The sequence below is a fragment of the Corvus hawaiiensis genome, chromosome 8, assembly GCF_020740725.1.
Source record: "Corvus hawaiiensis isolate bCorHaw1 chromosome 8, bCorHaw1.pri.cur, whole genome shotgun sequence".
In the NCBI taxonomy this organism is placed as follows: Eukaryota; Metazoa; Chordata; class Aves; order Passeriformes; family Corvidae; genus Corvus; species Corvus hawaiiensis.
Window position 1 is genome coordinate 28,077,611 of NC_063220.1, and position 24,425 is coordinate 28,102,035.

Here is a 24,425-nt window from a genome sequence, read left to right on the forward strand (position 1 = left end):
GCATCACAGGACATTCCAGCTAGCAGGTCCTACATTTAAGGATTTTCTAGATGAAATTTTAAAGCTGTCCTGATCACCAGGGCCTCTGGTGCATACACAAATGTCAGGTGAACATTTTGTAGACAGCCTGCTAACTAACTGGAACAAAAACCAAACCAAACCAACAAACCACAACACACATATTTGAAGTACAAGTGGGTAATTCCACAGCAGTAAGTTCTCAGACACTGCAAATTTTCCTTTGAGACACAAATGAATGTTTCTCTTCTCTCCTCATGAAAAATAACATTGCACATCTCATTTCCTAAAGAATCTTAGACATTGACCAAGGCACATATGACACTGGAAATAGTATTCTCAGCTTCCTTGACAAACCTTTCACTTCAAACAGGCCCTGCACTATGGCTGCATTACACTATCACAACAGGTTTCTCACTGAACACTTGTTTGCAAAGTTGTTTTTAGAAGAAAGTAAATCTTTAAGCTGCCCAAATTACCAAGGCACTCAGAATAACCTTAGGACTGTACTTTGGGGAAGACACAAGGTCTCATTTTCAGCAGATGCTTGACGTCACACCAGAGAGGGAACACAAGACAGGCAAAGGTTACGTGCAAACTGTCCCCTGTGGCTTATGCAACAGCCAAATAATACTGTTTAGGATAGATGCACATAGAAAGAACTCACTGGAAATTACTTTTAATACAAGCAAACCAAAACTGCTCTTGAGTTGTGGGATATGGTGGTGCCACAGACTACTCTGAACAGCTTCTGTTTCAGGTCTCTAAACAAGCATTCAGTAAGTAATTCACATTACATTAGTTATCTTTGGTAACACTGTACACTTGTGTCAATCACTTGGTAAACGTAAGTTCTGGATATTTAGAGTGTAATTCATCATAACTACAAACTAACTGGAAAGTTGATGAAGCATCCTCCAACTGTACATGAGCTTGCTAAGGGAAGAGTTCAGACTAGCAACACTGAAATTACTTCACAGTTATGTAGAAAAAAGTTACAATTCTTTGTCATAGAACATTACACTAGTTTGGTTTTTTTGTCTACAGTTAAAGTGGGTTTATAGTCAGGATTATTATAAATTAACAGAAAAACAGCTGCCAAAACAATTTAAGGGAATATGATTGAAAGCTAAGAACTTTGATTAAAGTATACTTTTCCAACTTTGTTTTCTAACCTTAAATTATTAAAATACAGAAAAAAGTCATCATTACTTCAAAAAGATGCATCATTAAAAAAGAAGTTTCATTCCTTACAATACAGTTTAAAACTAACATAGAGGAAAACAGTGCTACATTAAATACAGTCAAGAGCATTTGGATAGCATTATTTAAGTATAATCTTATGTTCTCTGTTATATGGTCCAGCCATGGATTTTTCCTTGCTTTAGTGTATCTTTGATGATCACTGAACTTTTTCCATTCATTCTGGTATGGGCTGTCCACATATACTGCGTTAACACTTAAGAGTCAGCATTAATGTACAATTTAAAAGCAGTACAACTATCCTACACCCTACAGCTGTGCTCATTCCACTGAAGTACTGGAGCGAGCACAACAGCTTGGATATCTCAGGGAATGCATCATTGTTCTGAAAGGCCTTTTTTTCCCAGGTTTTTCAGGGCGTGGCTTCGCATTACTTTTCTCAGCTGCCGCAGCAGGGTCTGTCTGGAATTGTTCTATTTGAAACTCGAGATGTTTTTGAATGGCTACCCCGAGGACTTCTGGATCCACAGATGCCCCATACACTTCCCACGTCATTCCTTCATCATCCCATCTCACTTCACGAACTGGAGATTTGGGGGCCTCCAAGTCTTGCTCCAGGTTCACCTCTGGGAACACATGTGAGTGACCTTCTGCTGCAGCCGCTGGGCTTGTTGCCACTGATTTGCATTCCATGGTTGGAAGAGTTTGTACCTCGGCATCTCTACGCTCAAGAGCTGGTTTCAGGCCTTTGGTTATGTCATTCATGGAAGTCATAGTCCACATATCCTTAGTTGTCACTACCATGTCTGCACCTTGCTGGCTGCTCAGGGCAACACAGGCAGCCTTGGCTTCTGGAGGAGCTCTCTCCTGCTGAGCATGTTGCAGTTGTTCTCCAGGAACATTACAGCACTTCAGGATTTTCTTGGCATCCAGGCCTGATTCACTTACTGAAGACACCAGCTTAGGATATGTCAGAATGTCTGAAGCAGAAAAGGAATGAAAGTAGCCAGGTTCTGCCTGCTCTTTTCCTGTCTCACTAATGGAGCACACCAACCGTGGGACGAGCTGTATGGATGGGATGGGCAAGGAGTGGCAGTAGGCCGGGATGGTGGCATCTGCCTTCAGGGTGTCCTGCCTGAGACTGCAGGGCCCCACAGAGTTGTTGTGAACTGTCATCACCATGGGAGAGTATGCAGAGTTTGGAATATTACCATAAGTCAGACCACCATGAATAATCCCAGGGGCTTGACTGAACATTGTCCTGTTTGGGAAACCATTTCCAGGCACGTGGGGTCCTAGAACAGCAGCGTGAAATGTTCCAGGATCTGTGTAAACAGTAGTGTTACGTGGAATACTGCCACTGTCAAAGGTATTTGTGGGTACTTGTTGGTCTCTAGGAAGAACTGGAAGATGAGTCACAAGGTTTTGGTAGTGAGATGTATTTTCATTTGTTTCTGATCCATATCTCTGTGTTTGGAAAGACATCCTAGCCACTGGTGGACCATGCCTGCAACCAGAAGAGCTTAGGCTAGAGTGAGTAGCACTGGTTTCTATGTGAGTGACGTAAGTCTGCTCTTTGCAGCTGCAGGTTAGGTCTGAGTGGCTTCTCTGAAGGGCAGTTCCTGATTCTTCCATTTTACACATGCTCTGCTGGTGAACAAAGCAGGCTGAAGAAACATTCTGAACAGTGCTGCTTTTTACACACATCTTAGTGTCCCCCACTCCTCGGGATGCTGAGGACTGTTCAGTGACAAGAACATGGTTTGTATTCTTAGTTCTGCTCTCTGAATGGTCATTGGCTGACTGGTCATTTACGGTTTGGACCTCTGATCCAAGTCCCATCATCCCAGGCTGTGAGAAGGACCATCCAGGACTCTGCACACTCCTTGCATCACTCCTGTTTTCCAGGATATGGCAGATGGTGCTACTATGGCTTTTCTTCAGCTCCTGTTTGTTTTGCCTTTCCTCTAAACTCCTCGAGTGCCCAATACAGGCCAGATTTGAGGAGCTCTTGGATAGGGGGTGACTGTTGACATTCAAGAGACTGTGACAAGTAGAACTTAGCGGGTCCTGGTAGGAATGGGTGTGGAGCTGGTAGCTGTCAGCTGACATGGCAAAAAAGAGAGATCTGCAGGAAATGGTAGAAAAGAAAAAGAAGCAATTTAAGTAGGAAATAAATGTACTAGAAACTATAATCTCTACTGACCTTCTGCTTGGGCTTCTTGCTTTTCACAGTTCACAAGTACTTTTTAAAAAGCACAGTACTCTAGTCTAGGTGTACTCAGACCGGTCAGTTTGCATTTTCACTTTCCCCAAAGAGTTTTTCCTTAAATTAGAGACAGGATTTATTGTAGTTCTGGGGTTTTTTTCCAATTCACAAAACACAAAAGGAAAAAATCCTCCTTGGTTCCTACCTTTTGACAATAACTGTCTCAACATTAACAAGTATCATCTCCCCAAATTCACTGGAGCCATTTTTGGGACATCCAGAGATGTTATGTAACTTAAGCAAAGACAGAGGTATTTTCATACTAGATAGCTTTTCACCACAGTGGTCATTAAGCCAATGATATTAACTGTATTGTCAAAACAAAAACAATTTTTAGTTTTTAGCCATTTCATTTAGACATTGTTATTTCAGAAGTTATCCAGTTGCTGCTGGAGCTTTTCAACCTTAAAACCTCAACAACTGAACAAGTTCTCCCTTTTCCCCATACCCTTCCTAACAAGCTTCTTGATATTTCATGTTACAAGAAGATCACCAGTTTAGTCCACTGTTTTCTCAGAGCCCACACAAGTGTACAGTAGGTATGAACAAAGCTGTTTTGACCCCCTGTGGCAGAGATGACATGAAACCCAAGGAAATTACCTCTGCCAGGCCAGTGTGAGGTCGCTGACAGTGTTCCCAAACAAATAATGCTGGGCAGCACTCCAGGTTGTGCTCACCACTGGCACAACAGGAGGTGGTGCAAAGAGGGATCCACTGAAAGGCTGGAGGTGAAATTCCCCTCTCTCTGTAAGGAGAGTTTGCACTTCAGCACTGCCTCTGTTAAGGGGCTCTTGGCTCTGTGCTCTTGGGCCACTCAGCTTTGCAAATCCACAAGTTCATGCTGGCTGTGGAAGGTGCACATTCATGGCACCAGAGGCAGAGTAAAAACAAAACAAGAACCTCTTTAACCAAAGTCTTGCAGTTTTTCTGTTCTTTTTTTTTAGTGCACTCAGTCACTTCCATTTTTAGAAAACCCTTGTTTCTACCAGTTGGTACAGTGTCCTATACATTATTAACATTTATGTTAGCAGTTTCACATCTGAGAGTGTAGGTTATGGGGTTCTGGGGTCCAGTCGGGACGGCCGGACGTAGACGGTGACGGATGGAGACGAGAGATCTCTATAGGCAGGTCTTGGGACACAGCCGGTTTATTGTAAAGGGCGTGGGTATTGGGGCACTGCTCAGAGCTGGTAGACTCAGCTCTGAGCAGGCCCAAGAGAGCAAGAGAGTGAACGGGTGAGAGAGAGAGAGAGAGAGAGTAGGAGCATGAGTGGAAGTGGAAGAGAGAGAATGAGAATGTGAATGAGTAGAAGAGAGAGAGTGAGAATGAGAAAGAGAATGAGAATGTCTGAAGTCCTGGTTACAATACAATAAATCATCTTCTGCACTGAATATTCTAATTGTCACTAACCAATCTAATACAAGATACAAATCCTATAGCATTTACATACAGCCTATAAGAGTTCTTATATTACCATAGAGTGTTACATCTTAACTTCTAAAAACTACTCTTTGGACCCCTTCTGCTGAGCTAGTAGGGTCTGCTCTGACCCTTGGACCTGTTTGCAAGCAGAGGGTATTGTTCCATCAAGAGGGGATTACTTCAGTCGGCCATACCATTGTTTTCTAGTTGTTCAGTAACTAAGACCTGGTATTTCAAAAGTGGCTTTCATTTCGATGTTGCCTGTAGTTTTCATATTCCCAAAATCTTTTGTCAGGCAATCATATTTCCAAGGCTTTCCTGTTTCATCTTCCCCAACATGAGAGAAGTTGTGATTGAAGATTTTGAATCTCACTAGATTTAGCGATCCATTTTTTCTGATTGAATCAGATCTTCTACCAATGGACTACACATATTCCCTTGATGTCACAGAGGTGTTGCAACATTTGTACAACTAAAGTGATTTTAATATGCTTGTATAACTGTATCTATCCACACATATACATATATGTCTTTTCTACAAGAACTCATTGTGTTGAGCAGAAAGATCCAGAGTATTTGTGCATTGTCCAGGCCAAGTACTACTGGATATTTTGTACAGATGTAGAGAGTGAAAGCCAGAATTTCTCATTTTAGACAACTTTCCCTCAGATACGCTCCATGCACTCTGCCTCCTTAGCAGATCTCCTACAGAAACCTGCACAATTTCTTGTGCACTATATCACTAGAATAAAAATGAATGTGTGGAACAGGAAAGGTACATATACATGGTGAACAAAAGCACTCTGCAAATGTAACAGGGAAGTTCGCTCATAACACATGGTGGCTGCAAGGGCTCACATTCAACCCTCTCAGTGAGAAGCTTCTCATACGTGATCCTTTTAATGTGATATTTACAGGCCCCAAGAGTCATGTACCAACGTAACTGATAAGAACATGCCTTTTGCTCCCTCTGCCAACCAAGAGATCTACAGCTGATCCAGGCACCTATCAGTGCTTGTAATTCCATTTCCATTGTTAACTTTGGCGGGCTAACAGGTTGGATTTTCCCATCACTTGAAATCCACTTGTGTTGGCTGTTTTCCATAAAGAAATTAAATCGAGCAGGACAACATTAAAAAATAATAACATCTGCAATCACATTCTTAGGAAACTTCTCATTGTGGACTGTGTGGCTGGGACTTGTGACCAGCAGCAATGTCCTCTAGCATAGGGTTTGCTCCAATTTGGACTGTATGCAGAAAAAAGGTCATTTCCCATCCTACATACGTGTTACTTCTCCTGCAGCCAGTTCCACACATGAGTATAGTCTGCTACACAGGGTTCAAAGGAGTCAAGAGGCTTAAACACCAGAGCAATAGCTGCCTACAAGGTGAAAACCTTACATTTAATCTCTTTAAAAGATAACATCTGCAAAGGCTCTCACACACACCTGGATGAAACACTAATGGAAATCCTCAGACACAAATATTGAGACTCAGGTGAAAGGAAGCTTCAAACACACCCTGTTACAAATGATATGAGGCTGTGGGAAGTTTGAAGGGCTCTCTTACAAAGTTTACGAGGTTCAAATACGTACATGTACACAGAAACCAAGGCCCCTCTTTGCTTTCTTTATGTAGCAATGGGCATGGCTGCAGAAGCCTCTGTAACTGAAAGAAGTGACACATTTGAAACTGATCCATCATGTCACACAAAACACATTCAGATGGATGAAACAGTCCACTGAAAACAATGTCCAGGGTGATGCTGGCAATGAAACCTCCAAAGAGAACTCTGAAGAAATTTATTTTTGCCCCACTGCAGGTGACATCAAGACCAAACATGGGCCAATGAGACATATATTACACATGTACATGTAGAATATTCTAACCAGCTACTCCCAACAGTATTTGAACTTCGTTGCTCAGACCGACCAGTGTTCCATGCTAACACAATTGTAACAATTCTCCTGTGGCTTTGGGCCTTCCCAAATTCTGCATTTCACACAAGCACTGCTGCCACTGATTGCTCAGGCTGCACAAAGATCCCTCAAGAAGGGGCCCAGCGCTGCATGCACACCCCTCAAAGTGTCGGATCTCCCACGTGAGCCCGGTGTCCAGCCCACGGCTTCTGGGAAAGGCCGGCAAGCAGAAGGGTCTGGATGGTCCTTCCAACACCTCTACCAGCAAGGGGCTGGGTCAGGTACCGAGAATGAGGTGCCAAACTTTTTAAAAATCCAACCCCAGACATGGAACCTCTCCAATGTCACAGCCATGCAACACCTTTGTATTTTGTGAATTGGCTAATCAGGAAGGGATTACCCACATGAAACATGGATAGAAACACACTGATTTTGCGGGTACATAGGCACCCAAACCAACTTTCTTTGTATGTGCTGGGCAGAGCAGACTGCTTGGCTTAATTTTCATTTTTAAAATGTAAAAATGTAATTTATAGGAAAGGAATTTTACTCAGAAATATCTACTTTAGGTTCTGAGTTTGTCGGAAAGATTTCAAATCGAAATTTCAAAGGAAATCCACACCTGAATAGACAAACAAGAAAGAATAAACTTTTGAGGCAGATACTCTGCTATGAGTATATAGAAAATTGTTAAACAAGCAGAGAAAGGATTAGGATAGAAATGGAATTAACATCCACTATTTTTGGCTTAGCTTCAGATAGCTTATGAGGGGATATAGGCTGCTTTCACTAATTCCACTGAACTACTTTAAAGCAACAAATGTGTATTTTGCTATGACTTATGATTAAAGTTTTGACCTATTTAATGCACCAGTAAATTTAGTCTCAAAATATTAAATCTAATGTATGTTTTTAATTGAAAGATATTCACTGTAAATTAACTATGATTCTAAAATTCTTTGGTATTTTTGTATTACACACACATACTTTTAATTAAACTCTCTCATCTTTTAGTTTTAAATTGCTTCTCCTTGTCCTATCACTATCTGCCCATGTAGAAAGTCCTTTTCCCTCTTTTTTAAAATCCCCCATTTGGTACTCTCTTACTATAGTAAGTTAACAGACAGTGAGGCAGTGAGAATCACCTGACACATTAAACAACACAAGTTAGTTGCAGAATTTGGGAAGAGTCAGAGAAATTTAATACTATTTACTAGAAACATGCATGCAATGCCAGAGACTTACTTCTCTAAATCTTCCACAGTTATTTTTGCTTTATATAACTCTGATGGTCAACCCACATGTCAACAAGATTTGTAATAATGACTGCAAGATGTTTCACCCATCTTCACTTGACTGATCATACAAACAAAAAAACCTCTTTTTTTCTTCATAATATGTGGTTTTATGCTTCCAAAACCAGAATCTGACTCCAAAAAAGTTATAAAATCAGAGCCAGTTTCAGAGGTGAGAACACTAATATGCAAATGTGGAATTTGGAAAAGCTAAGCAATTTGATCCATACCAACATTTTTGGATGCTGACAGGACCCTCCATGGCAGCATTAGCACTTTCTGAGAAGACACTTTCTGAGAAGTGCTAGAGAGTTGCAAGGTCTTTGTCCTGAATTTGCTGCTTCATTTGCATCATTCTGGCCCTGCAGAGCAATAATCAGCTTCACAAGGCAAACACAGAATTTCTGCAGCAGCACCAAACTCCAAGACAAACACAAGTATATTTTATACAAGAAGAATAGTGTCATTTTAATTAAAGAAATTAATTAAGAAATTTACTTGAATAAAAAGCTGCTAGATAGAGGTTCTTAACTTTAGTTTAATCTTACTACAAACACCATGGTTATAAATTTGAAAGTCAAGAGATGTTTATAGTTAAAATGACAGAACTCTAATTACATCCTAAGGGGCAGCTGTCCCTTAGCCATAAACACTGCTGACCCCTGCCTGGGGCACAAGACAGCAGATACAGGAAAACCTGCATTTCTGCCTAAACAGCCAAGTTCCCTCAGGTACCAGAAGCAATTCAGTATATTCACACTGGGTTCTCTTCAGGCCTGCTGTATTATAAGCAATGTGGCTTCCTTACTGCCATCCATGACTAACCTCCTAAGATTCATGTTTACTGTGGTAAAATGACATAAAAAGGAACATTATCTGACATTCCTTTCTTTTAGAGCTGTACTAATGTAAAAGAATCTTATACCATCAAAATAAAAAAAGAGTGTGCTTAATGCCTAAAAATTGTCCTTGCTTGCCCGCATTGAGAACTACTTGCACGAGATAAGAAAGATCTGTTTTGCTTTAGACAAAGATTGGCATGATAGCATTATGAGATCTGATGGCCTCTCCCTAACTACTACTCCTACTGAAGGAAAAAGTTCATTAGCAGTAATCACTAACATTTACATTGGGCGGGGGGAGTCAAACCACTTGAAAGGCATTGGCAAAACAGGATTAGCCATGGTAAAAAGCTTAGAGATTCAAGTGTCTGGCATTAGGAGTTTTGTTGTTGCTGTCTTTAATTGTTATTTTATTTTGGTGAGGTATAAGTGAAAGGAAGAAAGAGGAGTTACAGTAGGGGAAAAGGCATCACTTGTCAGGGAACATTAAAAAAAATTCTCTAAATTCTGTCAATACAAAAAATAATTTCTCTAAATTCTGTCAACTAGATTAATAAAGACTCAGGTTGAGACTCCAATCACTTAACCTTTAATCCATCATCTTCCTGTAGGCTTTCCATTTTGGAATAGCATAATAAACAAACTATGCCTTGTTCAGTTTAATCTGCTAATGCCCTTTTGTAAATATTTTCGATCATCCTAAGTATTTCCAAGTATCAGACAGATCTACAGGACAGATTGGTCTGGGCATCTAGAGGTACCAACAGATGGACACAACAGACAAGTGCGCGCTGTGTATGCAGAGGAATGGGGTTGTTTTCCAGTTCTGCACTGCGAGAAGCACTGGTGACAGTGGGGCGTGGCACTGGCACCATAATTTACAAGGAGGAGGAGTACATTTGACAGGCTAGAAAACACGAGAGCAGGAGAGCTGTGATCCTCAGTGCTCAGCACTGCCAAAGCAGAGGCCGTGTGTCTGACGCCCTTACAAACCCACTGCTCACAGCCTCGTTCATTTCTGCTAATTACCATTTTGTCAGGCTTTCCTAAAAGACTTTTGTCTTTCCCCCATCCTGTGCTGAGCATGCTGGGCAGGTATCTCTCTGCAGAGACTGGTAACAAGATTGAGAGTGAAGAGTCCCCCTTACCCTGTTACTGAACCGTGGCTCTCTCCTTACTGAGGACCACAGCAGAGACCTCTTCCCCAAATGCTCAGGGTGCCATGGGTGCCCTGCTTACCAGTGGCCTCAGCAGGGGACAACAAATGAGTTGCCTCATCAGAAAAGTGATAGATTCCAACGTTTGCCAATACATTCACCTCGGTGCAGAAAGACAGGGCCACTGTGCCCACAGTTATCCCAACAGCTTAGAAGAGCCATGCAGGAAGGTCAGCATTCTCTTTTAAGGACCAGGGACAGCCCACAGCCCTGGCACAGTCTGAGCTAGCAAAGCAGAGCTGACAACTCTGAATCCTAAAAATGAAAAAGGCTAAAATGAAAGTGCCATGAGAGAGGAACCTGATACAGATGAACCAAAGGAGACCATTTCAGTGACATCTTCAGCTGAATCCCCAGGAAGGACAATTCACATGGCCATAAATAAATTATTGGGAAACCAGAGAGAGGTGCACTCTGTCACAAGGGAGGCATGTTTTGGCACATCGTCCTGACACCACCACATGATTTGCTACTGCAACATGCATCTTCTTTGCCACCTTTTTTATTTAACCATCTCTCCCAGAAACAACTTCAAAAACCTCTTGGATTTTGATCTTTTTTTAGAAGAATTTTATAAGCAAAACATTACTCCCACTATATCTCCATGTGGAGATCTGCCTCAGCATACAAACTACCCTACAATATACCTGACAGAGCTAAAAAATGAGATATTGTGCGGTCATATTTGATGCTCAATTTTACTGTTTGACAGCTCACTTCTTTAAAGCTCGTATTTTCAGTTAGAACACTTAAAACTTTCAAGTACAAATTAAACATGATGACGTGGTCATGTAATCAGCTGTTCTCACCAGCTGGGGCTTTAACAAAACAAATCAAATATAATGACAGCAGACAACATTGACCTAGAATCATACTTACAGTGAATAGTGCATACCTAAAGATGTGGTGTATTAATATAATTGTCTTTCTGGCTTAAGCAGAACAGAATTAAGCAAAATGAAACTGTTAATTCAGATGCCAGGATTATGCTCTTAAGAATTGATGGCTACTGATATCCCCTGGCAGTGCAGAAGTCCTGTGAAAAAAATGTTTGATAGTCTCTTTAGGAATTCATCTTTAACGCAGAAAATACACAGTGGCCTATCTACATTTGGATTTATTTCAAAGAGAGACACTAGTGAGCCTTTTCCTCTTCACAGCAGGGGATCAAATCCTATTCCATCACATGTTCCAACTGGAGGAGCATTGGTCTGGTATTGAACAACTCATGCTCCTCAGAGGTCCATTTTTGTGCCCACCCTTCAGCCCTGAGCAGACCAGCTCCAAAGCAACCCCGTTGATCTGGAACTCCACAAAAGCATATGGCCATAGCTTGCTCAGCAAGCCTCTGCCCATCAGAGGCCCACACCTGCCAACTGTGTGAATCACAGCTGCCTGGGCAGCAGCATGAACTTAAAAACCATACAGAAAACCAGAAGCTTGCTTACAGCCTCCTTCAATCTCTGAGCGAGGGAATGCAGCTGGATATCAATGCAACCTGCACAAGAGTCCAGCAGTTTGCATATCCAACAGACTCCACCCAAACTGGCTAAGTGATTAGAATATCTACTTGCAAATTCATGTGTTTTAGTAGAAAATATTCAAAGAATCATTTCTGCTGTTTGCTTGAAAGCTTAACAGCAACAATTAGAGGGAAGGTATGAACTCAGCCTCCCTGCCCTATGGACATCCCATGCACTTTTGAGTGTGAGGGCAGTGGGATACCCCTCCTGCCAGGCAAGTGCCCCTCTGACAGCTAAAGCTGTGTCACAGCCTGTGCCAGTGGATGGATAGTCCATGTGTGTGCTCTGTTCTGGCTGGAAGGAGGTGGCCAAAAGCACAGAGCTGAGCCTGTCTAGCATGCCCAACCTCCCTGAGAAACTCACTCCCTTGCTTCAGTGTTGTGCCAACAGAGATAAAAGCTTTGTAACCAGCTGCAGTGGCAAAGTAAGCTCAAATCTGCCTTAAAAATACTGGACAGATATAGCCGCAAGACGGCAGCTTTTCATGTTCACATATTATCCTTAATTGAAGGATGGCAGTTCCCACAGCAGCATCAAACAGGAATAATGGTGATATAAACAACAGTAATAGCAATCTGAAGGTCTCCAAACATCTCCATTAGGATAAAGACAATATTTAAGATTGAAGGATGCCTCACCAAAACAATTAAAGATGGCTCATTATTCTTCAACACGTAATAGTTGAATCTCTTTCCTACCTAGAAAAACCTGCCAACTTATCTAGCAAGACCTAGAAATTTACCTTCATTTCTTGCTGCCTTGTTTTTCCCTGTGATTGAACACTACACCAGGGCCACAAAATGCCCTTCAATTCGTTATTTAAATAACAGCATTTATGAACTGTACACAAAACCTTGGAGAAAAGAAGAATTCAAAACCACAATCCATCTACCTCCAGAAGCTGCTCTCAGTGGTGGTAAGAAAAGACTGACTTCTGCATTGTAGGCTGACAGAAAACTGGCTTCCAGAATTTAAAGAAACAATTGCTCAGTAATTAGAAAGAGGAAACAATTGCTTTCTAATTCTGTCTGTGCTCACTGTCACAGTGTATAACCTTGAGCAAGTCATTCCCTTTGTGACTCAGTTTACTCATCTGTGACTCAGAGATTAGATGCAGAAGCCCCTGATGTAGGTATTTAAAGGCTTAATTCATGATTGTAGAGCATGCTCAAATCCCAGAATAAAAGATATTAAATATAAGATGCTGAAGATAATGCCTTCCAGCCCTTCTTTTGTAATATTTGGATTGAAAGAAATAAATAGAGCATCTCTACAGGAAATTCTTGTTGCACTTGCAGAAAACTCACCTTACCAGTAAAGTTCAGACACTACCTGGTCCGCAGAAGCATGCTTAAAGCACCCCCTGCAACTTTCTAGCATCAAGTGAGGGTAAGGAATCTCAAGGATTTCAAATACTCAGGCTCAGCAGAGTTTCTCAAATTAGGTGTTGTATATATATACTCTCTCTACAATGTGCATGCTAACAAGTATATTGTATATGCATGGCATATTAAGTAGCAATGATTAATTATTATAAGCAGTTTCATTAAACATTTCTAAGCAGAGTTGTCACAACTGCAGACCACGTTGTCCTGCAGTGCCACATGCACTTGTAGGCTTTTATTTACTATGATGAACTTCTCATGAAAAAGAGATTCTGTGACTAATTTAAGCCTTCAGTTCACACTGCAGGCTGTCTTTTATACATCCTGGAAAAGAGCTGGCAACCTCTATCCAAAGGGCTGAAGATTGAAAAGAACTAAAAAGAGGACTAGCTAATCATGTTTCATAGCATTGTTAAAAGGTGCCATTGTGGTATGAGGTAGCTTTGAAACTATTGAAACAAGGAATATGGGAAGAATAAGTTTTCATTTCCAACTTGGTGTTTTGTCATTAAAATACATTATGTCAAAGTGCAATGTCTGTCTCAGAAAAGCAACTGTCTCAATTCATCTGTGGTCGAATAAGACTTATGTGGGAAACTATTCTCTTTATATTAACTATTACAGTTTTATAGTTTTGTAGTTAGAAAACTATTACAGTTTTCAGAAAACATCTGCAAGGGATGAAAGGGAGCATTTCCCTACTCTCCCAGGACTGAGAGAAAAACATTAGAGCTTGGCTAGAGGAGAGCCCCTGCCTCCCAAGTCTTGTTTGAAACCAGAGACCTTAAGGAGAGAAAACCCAAGACAGAGTACAGTAATAGTTCAAAGCAGCAGACTGAAGTTTGCAAATACTTTGTCAAATCCAAGTATGTGAAGAACTTCCTCTAGAACTAATGTTTACACCCTTCTCTATGTAAACAAGCAAATTTCCCCTCCTCTTGGTTAATCTCAATCATAAACTGAGCTGCAGAAGTCTCTACTTCCTTATTAACATTTAATAATGTCAGAATCCCAAAGTTTTGAGGTATAAATTTGGAACAACTCAAGAGCCGCAAGATAATTCAGTTCCTGTCATCATTTGGATAGAGGAAGATCCCACCTGCGTGACATGGACAACTAGAGAATAACTCTTCGGGCATGTGCTGTTAACTGCTAGCAACAAGATACTGATTATAAAGAATAAAGTCTCTGCTACAGGAATTCTTCACTTTTCAAACACTGGTTTGACCATATTCAAGACTCACAAAACCCTAAGAAATCTGATCTGACCTCATAGTTGTCTCTGCTCTGAGCAGGAGACTCGAATAGATGAATTGACAAGGTCCCTTCAAAAATGGATGATCAAATGACTTTTTTTATTCTTTTCACAAATATGTGCTTTTATCTGTCAGTGCCAATGAATGTCATTGCCAATGACTGTACCTTCTCAACCTGAGAAGCTGAAATGTGCAGCCATTTTGCAATACTGAACCACTTTTAATTGATTAGTGGAACCTATACCTTTCACTGAAACGAGACAGGAATGACTTTGGAAAGGAAGCACAAAGGTGATCCCCGTATTCTACACGAAAGGTGACATATGGGAAGGAGGCAGTGACTCCAAAAGTTTCTTTTCAATCCATTAGCACCTCTCTTGTTACTAAATGAACAAAATCACTCCCCCCCTTTCACAGTTTAGAGGCAATTGAGAACCAAATAAAACTGCTATAACAAGATGCATGTTTTTCCTTGATGTTTCAAGAAGTACTGATCTACTCTGTTCAGTCATAAACACTGAACTTTCCCAGCAGATTATTTGCAGAAGGCAAAAATTTTAAAAGTCTAAAAAAAACCATCCAGTTTATGAGAGCTAGGGTGGCTTTGTGCATTCATCATCTCTCCAATTTGCATGTCAGGTTTGCTTAGTTTGAGCTGAAAAGGAATTGGATCTTTTGCTTCAGCTCAGATGATCTGGGTTCTGTCGTTCTTCTGCACTGTTGACTGGAGTAAAGCTCTGCAAGTCAAATGAAGGTCTTACAACTGCTCAATCCCATTAACCTTCATTTGCACACTCAGGTGCGCCCTTGCTAAAGCTTAATTAGGAAATATTCTGCAGATGGAGAAATACTCCTGCTCCTTTCTCTGCTTTGTATTAAATCCACACTGTTCACAAGTTAAGCCATCATTTTGCAAGAACTCCCCCACACAGGCACAGACCAGTTTAAAGGTGATCTTTCTTATTAAGCTATTTTTGGTGCAGAATGATGCTTTGATATATCTCACATGCTTAATGCTCACACACCAAACTAGGAAAGACCTGGCTGATGTCAGCTTCATTTAGTTGGCTTGACCCAATTCCCATGCTCTGAGCACATCTACCTTGCTCTGAGCACATCTACCTAAGCAGCCCCAAAGTGATTTTTTTTTGTTTTGTGGTTCCTGTTGCTAAAGATAATTTCTCAGAGTGGAACTTTATTCTAAAGAACTCTAACAGCTTTTCTAAATGGAAGAGACCATCTTCTTCCCAACAATCCCCTAAGCAATCAGAGAATACTCCTAAAGGACAGTTCTTAACATCCATATGAACTACCAGCTGCATAGCTAGAGATTAATTCAATTGTTAAGGCATCTGTAGGAAATATTGCATCAAATGGTCTAAACCAGAGAAAAGCTCAGTAGTAGTTTTCGGTTCACTGCCTTCTCACTGTATCCCTCATGCAGATATTCCTGACCACTCCAGCATTTTCCGTCTCTCCCTCATTTTGCTTTTACAGAAAAGATCTCTCTCCCACCACTGAAACACTGCCCCCAGGCCTCTCTGAAAAAAAAAAAAAAAAAAGGCTGTTCAGAGTTTGGATAACTCACATCTTCCAGAATCTTAATATCCCAGAGAGATACTGTGAATGCATACAGCTTTACTGTTTGCACCAGTTAAAAACCTCTTATTTCTGTACAATAAACTGCAAGAATTAACTAAAAGGCCAGTGCCTGCAGTCCCTATGGTGTGCTCATGGCCATGAGAAATGACTTGAAGAAAAAAAAAAAAAAAAAAGATTTGTGGAGATTGAGAAAAAGACACGAGTTCAAGGCTGACAAGGAAAGTAAAGTGCAACGTCATTTGCAGCCTATGATTCCTGCTCTTGTTGCTCTGTACTGTTGCTCTTGGGCCAGGATGGTTTCCGACTACAAGCAATGAAATATCACACACTTGCCAAAGATACTTGCAGCAACAAAAATACTGGTATGATAACTAAAATAAGATTTTTTTCTGATTAATTGGAAAAAATACTTGCAGAACAAATACCATTAACAGGTCTCTGTCAAGTCCCTAGCCTTGGAAAGCATCATCCCTAGGCTGCATTCTCCTGGAAACTGTGTAACAGCTTACAATATCCAAATACAAGGCACCAGTGAAGTACATTCCATCCTCATTTAAAAACATTAACTCCAGGGCAAAGGAATGAACAATTCAGTCTCTCTAACCTCCAGAAGAGTCCACTGAAGAAGAAACAGGATTTTGTTGCTGTTCTGCTCAGAATTTACCTGCCTGCAGTCAGGTGTAACATTATCTCACTGGTACAGCAAATACCTCTGCTCATCTGCAGTGGGTAAAAGCTACCTCCAGTTTACCCTTTGTCATTGCCCTTAACAGGCAAGAAAGAAAATCAAACTTCAGAAGTCTAATGATTATCAATAACAATTTTCCTCTGTTCTATCCTCTCTCATACACTTTTATTTTTCAAGCGCAGTTTGAATATGCATAGTTTACTATGGAAGGAAAAATGTGGATTTGGCACTGTTATCTGATGGAAATTTATCACATTGGGTACTATAAACGAGCTCTGACACCACAAGGCCATAGACAGTTTACTGCTCTTGTTTATGCAGCCCTGAATAGCTGTCAGATAAACTAAATTGCAATTGCAGCTTTCTCTGGAATACAGTTAAGATAAAATGTCTGGACAATAAAAATCAACAAAACCGGTAAGTGGAGAAGTTTACAGAGTAACCAAGACACAACATGAAAACATAAAGCTCTCATCTAATCCACCCTCCTAAATGCAAACTTCTCAAAACCTAATTGTTTTACACAAAGACTCCATGCAGAGGCCTCCAAACTCAGATCTTACTACAATCTATGTCGTACTACAGTCTAGTCAGACATACACTAAAACATGCAAACAACTGTCTGCAAGCTTTCATCAATGCCTTGGTGCAAGAAAACCACTGATATTTTTATATTTTTGTACAAGATGATTACTTTGAAGCATGAGTCAATGGAAGAGAGGTCAATTTTCATCTACCTATGCTCCATCTCATTTATGTACAAGATCAACATCTTGCAAAATATATTTATCTCATGGCTACCTTTCCCATCACCTTTCATGCTTAGAGTTCTCTAAATGGAAATAATTGCTTGCTCCCCCTCCCTTTTAAACCTCCTCCCCTAAAATCCAGGAGTGCATCATCATAGACTCTTGCTTTTAATCACAACATACACACAAAATAGTATTCTACTAAGGATTCTGATATAAAATATTTAATCTAGTGACAATAAAAAGCCAAACCAAATCTGTGACTTTGGAAAAGACATGTTTTGGTTTAAGAGAAAAATTTTGTTTGCCATTCTAAATAGCAAGCAATCATTTATCTAGGAAGGAAAAGTATAAAAGAGCTGATATACAGAAAGCACTGAAATATTCCTCAGATTTTTCTAGTGTTGGATATTCTTAAGGATTTAAAAAACACATGGTACACATGGTGGAAAGCAGCAAGGTAAACCATTCTCTGGCATATTAGTACTAAAAGGTAGAAATTTAAAGCAATACAATTTACTATTTTCTCTTATTTTTAGTATCCAGACCCTAACATATACAAAAGAGATAATCAAAAAAGCATCTTCATAAACTCACAGATGTGCAGAGGAATAAGATGAACAAGCTTATGGGGGTTTTTCTCCCCCAAAAAAACAGTGACATGTATATTCTGGGAACACTTACTAAAACACAAACATGCACATGTAAGTGAAAGACATCAGCACAAAAACCCACCTTCTACAGAACTACATTAAATTCAATTAAAGTGCAGAGTCATAGTTCCCATCATTTTAGAAAAAGAGAAAAGCTACCATTTCCTGGGATTTTCAGTCCAGCTATCAAACCCCTGCTGCCAACACAGCACTTGCAGAAGCCTGAGTCTGTCTCTGTGCAGCTCCTCTCCCTTCCCTTCCCCTCATCTGCTTTGTTACTCTCCTGGCAAAACAGAGAGGACAGACTCGGTGTCCTTACAGGAGACAAGAGAACGGGCAGTACATGACTTCCGTGGTCCTTACCTTCCCCCTACTCAGAGATTGCACATCCAGCTTCCCTGCACAAGTTACTTGGAGGGTATTTAAAAATAGGTGCTCGGAAGTCTGAGGAGAACAAAAGCCCAAAGAGTTCAGATTTCCTCTCCTTGATCCGTCTGATGCTGTTGACACTAAGGTGAGCATATGATAACAGGAAGGAGGTGGGATTGTTAGGGAGCATCAAAGGCAAGAGACTGGGAGATGGGGTTCCCTCTGCCTCGACGAGGCACCCCTTCCTGGCTTCCCCCTTGGCTGGAGAGGAAATAAAATGGAGCCTAGGAGGGAGGGAGAGAGATAATCCTGCAGCTTCATCTGATTAGAGAAACGGGGCCTGTGCAGAGCTGGCAATGCCACCAGGGAAGCACGGGGAGGGGAGGCAAACAGGGGCAGGAAGAGGAGGAGCAGAGGGGGAGGAATAAAATTGTAAAGGTTAAAGGAAAATGATGAAAGGTATACAAAGGAACTGACTCCTGGGCCAGGGCATCCTGTATGTGTTGAATATCAACCCTCATATAAAGGTGAAATCACCAGTAGGAAACACCCATTGCTGCTGGTAATGTGGAGCAACCAGAAAGAAAATAAATCAAACCCCAAGGCCAGATTGCACCAGTCCTGTAGGCACAGACTGGGAACAAGCATGTATCCATGGACTGTGAAGAGTGAGTCCCTCGTGCTGAGCAGGGAGAAGTGGAAAAATGCTAGAGATAATTATCTAGCTTGTACCAAACAGGACACAATTTAGAATACATTTTCTAGTGCAAAAGACATATTAGTTGAAAAAAGTGACTTCCAAAGAGTTTGTGTCAGCACACATATCCGGGTACTCGCAGCTGAGGCTGCCCTCCCACACGGCTCCCATTTGTGCCGTCCCTCTCTCCCACACCTGGCACAGCTATTTCTGGGCTCACAGTTGCCCACTGACTGTGGCCATCCTCACCCCTGTGGTACTGCAACCCTCAGGGGATCCCAGCCTGCTGGAGGCTGTGGCCAGCTGCCCTCCCTGCACACAAACATAGAGGCAGCACATGTCCTTGCACTCAGCCTGACACAGGGGCTCACCCAGGCATGGGCAGGGTCCCCAGGGTGCTGCTGTTGAGCATCTCCCACCCCATCCTTGCCCAGCAGGAATATCCTGACTTGAGGAGACAAGCACACAGGTCCTCCAAGCTGCCAGGTGTGACCTGTGGTGCATCAGGGAACATCAAGGACAGATGTGACCAGAGGAGCCTTGTCCCCATCCACAGTGGCCCATTTTTGTACAGAATCTCCCCTTCCACTCATCTTTACGAGGGACTACACTCAGTCCTTTCCCAAGGACCACTCCAAGTTTCTGCATTTTGAGCTGCTTTTATTTCTTTCTGGCCTATTCCTTCCATTTAGAACTTCACACAAGGCAGAGATCCCCATTGGATCTCTAATGGGGCAAAGAGAAGGATACCAAAACATCAGAAAAGAAACCTTTCAAGTCCTCTTTCTTTCTGTCCAGGGAGCAGTTAATAATTTTTGTAAACCACTTAGAGCAGTTCTCTGTTCCTAAGCTTTCACCAATACCCTCCCATCAGGCCTCGATCAGCTGAGAGAGGGGGATCAAGACCCCTCCCCAACACTTTTAGGAACGTGTTTCAGAGTTTTCAGAGTCTTCAAAATGGGCTGCAAAGACAGTAATCTCTTATGTGCTTCCAGGCTTTGTTCCTAAGATGCACACCCCCACAGACTCACTGAGCAATCACACCCTCAGGCTGCAGGTCAGGAAGCATTTCAGGGGTTAAGAGCCACACACGGGCCAGCAGCAGCTTTCTGGCTGCGTTATTTTACCCGCCATGTATTACAGCAGTGAAGCAGAGTAGGCACTTGCAGTCAGCTCTTTGCACTGACCTTGACATCCTTCCTGCCAGGCCAGAAACAGAAGTTCCTTGAACCTGTCCCTTTCAGCACATCCTTATCAGCATTCCTGCTGGCCCAGGATCTTGCCCAGGTGACTCTTCCCATCCCATGGTATAGGACTGCAGTGGTGCTGCAGGGAGAGGGCAACTCTACAGCTTCCTTCCTTATTCCAGCAAAAGACCTTTGGCTGACAGGGTGAAACACACTCCTGGCATTTGTAGCTACTCCAACATTGTTCCAGTGCCAGTGGCCAGCCATGGAACAACTCAGTACGACCCTTCCACTCCAATGCATCTCCCAAATGAGTCCCAAGTTGCTCAAATGACATCAGAAGATCATATAAAAGATACAATGAGAGGACAATACTGCACTTAGCTTTTCCCCTAAACTCTTTACAGAAGGAACTTGCGGGGCTCTCTTGTACCAGATTTTCTATGTCCAGCAAGGTTGACTATTTTCATGAAAAGCATCAAAATGTGCTTACTGGAAGATACTGGTGACCAACTTTTACATCAACAGGTCACAAATCTGGGCATCAGTAATGATGCAATTGGCATACAGCTTTCTCATTCTACATTTGATTAGAACATGTGTAAAACTGCCTCAAATTCAGATTTGGAGAATTTATTGTTGTATCTTTCTTTAGGAAGCTGATAGTTAAAGGAAGCTGAGAAATCAGTAGCCTACAGATCCATTAGGCCAAATCCAGACAATGCTGATAAATTTCTTTTGATAAGAAGGAAAGCATGATTTTTCAAGAGGATGATTTCAGAACAGTTCTGCCATTGTGTCTCAGCCTGACTAGGATTCGTGTTTTCCTGAGAACTCCACCCAGGGCTTAGACATATGACAATGTGTTTAATTTCATGAAATTAAAGTCCTACACCCAGCCACGGAAGAAAGCTTTCAAAATTACTGTTTGCTGATTTGGGTGCTTGAGGGTCATATGAAAGCAAGCCACCAGCCCCTTGACTTTGAGTCACCTCGTGTGAGGAAAGGCAGTCAGCTCTTCTTGCCTGCTGAAGAAGGGCACCACCAGGCAGAGCTGTCAGACCTGCAGGCCAGCTTTTGTCAGTCTCCATCCAGGGGACCAGGGCTTCCACGTTCAAGACAGGAGAAGTCCAGTCCTAACCCAAAAGCCCTTTATCTAACCTAAAATTCACTGGCACACTTTGGCCATCTACTCCTCTTCAGAAGAGGAAATGGGGTAGGAAAACCATCCTGGTTGCTTGGTGCCTCCACATGAGACCTAAAACCTTGTACTGAAGCTCTTCTCTCACCCCTTCCCATTTATAACCCCACAGTCTTTTCTTGCACTGCCTCGTCTGCTGTCATTTAGAGCAACTTTTTCCTGCCAGGTGGGCGACCTGGCCCTGCCCAGACTGTGCCTTCTCCATCAGGCCTGAACCTGCCGAGCTCTGCTGCTCTTTGGGCAGGCAGGTTTGAGTGCCCACAAACACTGCTTGCAATTTGTTTACATCTCTGGCTGGGGGCTCTGCATGCAAACCCTGGAAGGCTGATACTTGTTGTCTGTTGATGCAAAGCCACTTAAGCCAGTGAAATTGCACCTTCAACCAGACAGATTTTATCTTAATGCATTTCTGGGATATGTTCTAGTCTTCCACAATAAGGCAGCCCTCCAGGAACAATATGCTGTCTTGAGGGTAACACTGCTCACTTGCCTGAATGTCATCTGCCACAGCCAATTTGGATCAGGTTTTGGATAACTCCATTGTGAAGTATTTTCGAGTGTTTCTGAAGAATAACAGCGCCTTAGCACAGTCTGAGAGAGCCTTCAAGACAATAACTAATGCAGCATGGGCAAATTTAACTTTTTCTATGCTTATAACCAGTCAGAAGCTCTCCACTCCAGATACTCCTTGTCCCTTATTGAAATTGGCATTCTGTATGCAATGCCAATTTTCAGTTTTTGCTTATACTCAGGCACCCAAAATAATTCCAGTAAGTCCGGTGTAAGAGCTAGCAGAGCAAGTGTTCATGCACACACTTGAGGCAACTGAAATGCACCTGAGACTGTTTAAAAACATGAAACTGACCATCCCCTTCCATTTGACATAAACAGCACTGTTATTTCTAACAGAGTTCTGTAAAGAAAGCACTTCTGTCAGATAAGTGATATCACATTAACTTCAAACTGTCCAGTTAATCACCACCACCTTTTTTGTCTTTTGACAGATACACACAAATATCATTCCATTAGGCTATGTGCCATGTCTGACACATCTGTCAACCTAATTTGTCTATAAACACTCTATATAATAGAGCTTTGGGTATAAACATAAACACTATATAGAGTGTTTCTATCCAACAAGCATAGAGACAAGTTCTGCTTCTTGTGCCTGGGAGAAGATTACTGCTGGTTAGACATCCCAATTATAGCAGGCATGGTCTCTGAACAAGCCTCTATTTTGCAATTTTATTTTTCTGGGAAAAGGACAATGATTTGTGTGGGTTTATCTCATAAAGTCTCCATGAAATCTGCCAGGTCACCTACATTTATCTTCATTGGGAGTAATGCTGTAACACCACTGACATGGCTTTTTTCAAGGAGCAACAAAGATGCAGTGCTCTTCTTTGCAGAATTAATCTTTTTGAAAGCTTTTGTCGGAATTTTTAGACCTGTGAAAACTGGTGGTTTTGAGCTCTGTCATCTCCTTTCTTTTTCCTCTTGGATATAAGAGCAGCTTTCTCAACACAGCAGACCGGTACTTTTGCCTTTATTTTACCTTGGCAGTTAGCAAGGCAGCCCACTGATACAAACAATATCATATATTGCAAAGACTTAGCAAATCTCTACACAGCACTATTTTTAGTTTGGTTATCAAACAAATAGAACAGTTGTTTATGGAGAATGAAAACAAGTGCCCTTTTTTAAGCATGTTTTGTAATAAGCCGAAGATGATATTGCACAAACCCTTACATCTCTTAAATCAAGGGACTATCACATGGACACTCGGCTCAACTTCTCCCAGAGGTCATTTCCTCCCATGCACAACCACCAGAATGTCTTCCCTACGCTTCCTTAATATCCATTAGCAAAAAGCAATAAATTATTGCACCAAAAAAACCCAACCCTTCAGGCCAGTTTTGGGGTAGCTTTAAGCTGCCTTTCACACAATAAAGGCTTTGGCCTTTTTGATAATTTAATCACGTTTAGCTTCGCCCTGCATTTGATTGCTAGTCTTCCAGCTGTTCTGTACTCTCAACTGGAAAGGAGGCAAGCCAGGACCACATAAGCAGGAAGAGCTCCCAGGGCCTGTTTCCAGAAAAAAAAACCCACTACAAAACACCAGACTTTGAGAAGTCACCACTAATTCTTTCCTTATGTGACTTGCCTGCCAAGACACTCTTGCAAATTTGGATCTGACTTTTTTTCAAAACCACATTCATGTATATACGAAATCTCCTTGGTCTACTTTTGCAAATGGCGTCATTAAAAAAAAATTACTTGGTCTTTGGACAACAAAGTATCAGAGTCTGTTCTAGATGTTAACTGGTGCCCAGGGCTGAGGGCTATGAACAAAGCTGGAGAGACAGTTTGCTTTACTTAATGGGAGTTAAGCATCTAAATAAAGACTTGAACTTTGATGCCTCAATTCCCACATGTAAAATGATGAAATGGGATCAGTGAGAAGCTGGGGAAAGCTCAAAGGAAAACACTACTCAAGAGGAACGTACTGCAACCTGGGAGCATGATTTGCCCTCATGCACCTTGGAAAAACACAGCTCTGCAGCTCCAAAGAGAGGCTTTGCTCTCCCATGTAACTGGCAATATTCCCAAACAACGCAGACCACAGCCATCATACTGTAGCTATCGGTCTCATGGCCTGTGGGTCAGCTCCAGTCCATTCAAAATTCCTAATCCAAGCTCCCTTTTCCTGGACAACAGGCCTGGGCAACATATCTGTGCCCATTTCTGCCCCATGCAGCAGGAGCTGCTTATACTGCTCTCCCTGACTTCACCCAGGATATGCAGGGGAGAGAACATGATAGAAAGAAAAGAGAGAACAGAGGCTTCAGGAAAGTTGGGGGGAATTTGAAGGGGATCTGGGCCTAGTCCCTGTGGCTGCCAACAGTGGACCAGTCTCATAAGAGGCA

The 24,425-nt window shown here is 41.8% G+C and overlaps 1 protein-coding gene across 4 annotated transcripts in view; it reads right to left on the minus strand.

The window, feature by feature from the left end:
• Window positions 1–681: 681 nt before the first annotated feature.
• The window catches only part of GPRIN2 (G protein regulated inducer of neurite outgrowth 2), a 34,242-nt gene continuing 10,498 nt past the window's right edge, over window positions 682–24,425 (minus strand). For 2 of the 4 annotated variants that reach the window (XM_048310646.1, XM_048310645.1), the window contains exon 2: window positions 682–3,349. In XM_048310646.1, coding sequence (XP_048166603.1) covers window positions 1,543–3,333 — 1,791 coding nt within the window. In that variant the 5' untranslated portion in view covers window positions 3,334–3,349 and the 3' untranslated portion in view covers window positions 682–1,542. Of the gene's footprint in view, window positions 3,350–18,126; window positions 18,384–18,407; window positions 18,776–24,425 lie in introns of those variants that run through there. The other 2 variants (XM_048310643.1, XM_048310644.1) reach the window with 2 other exon arrangements.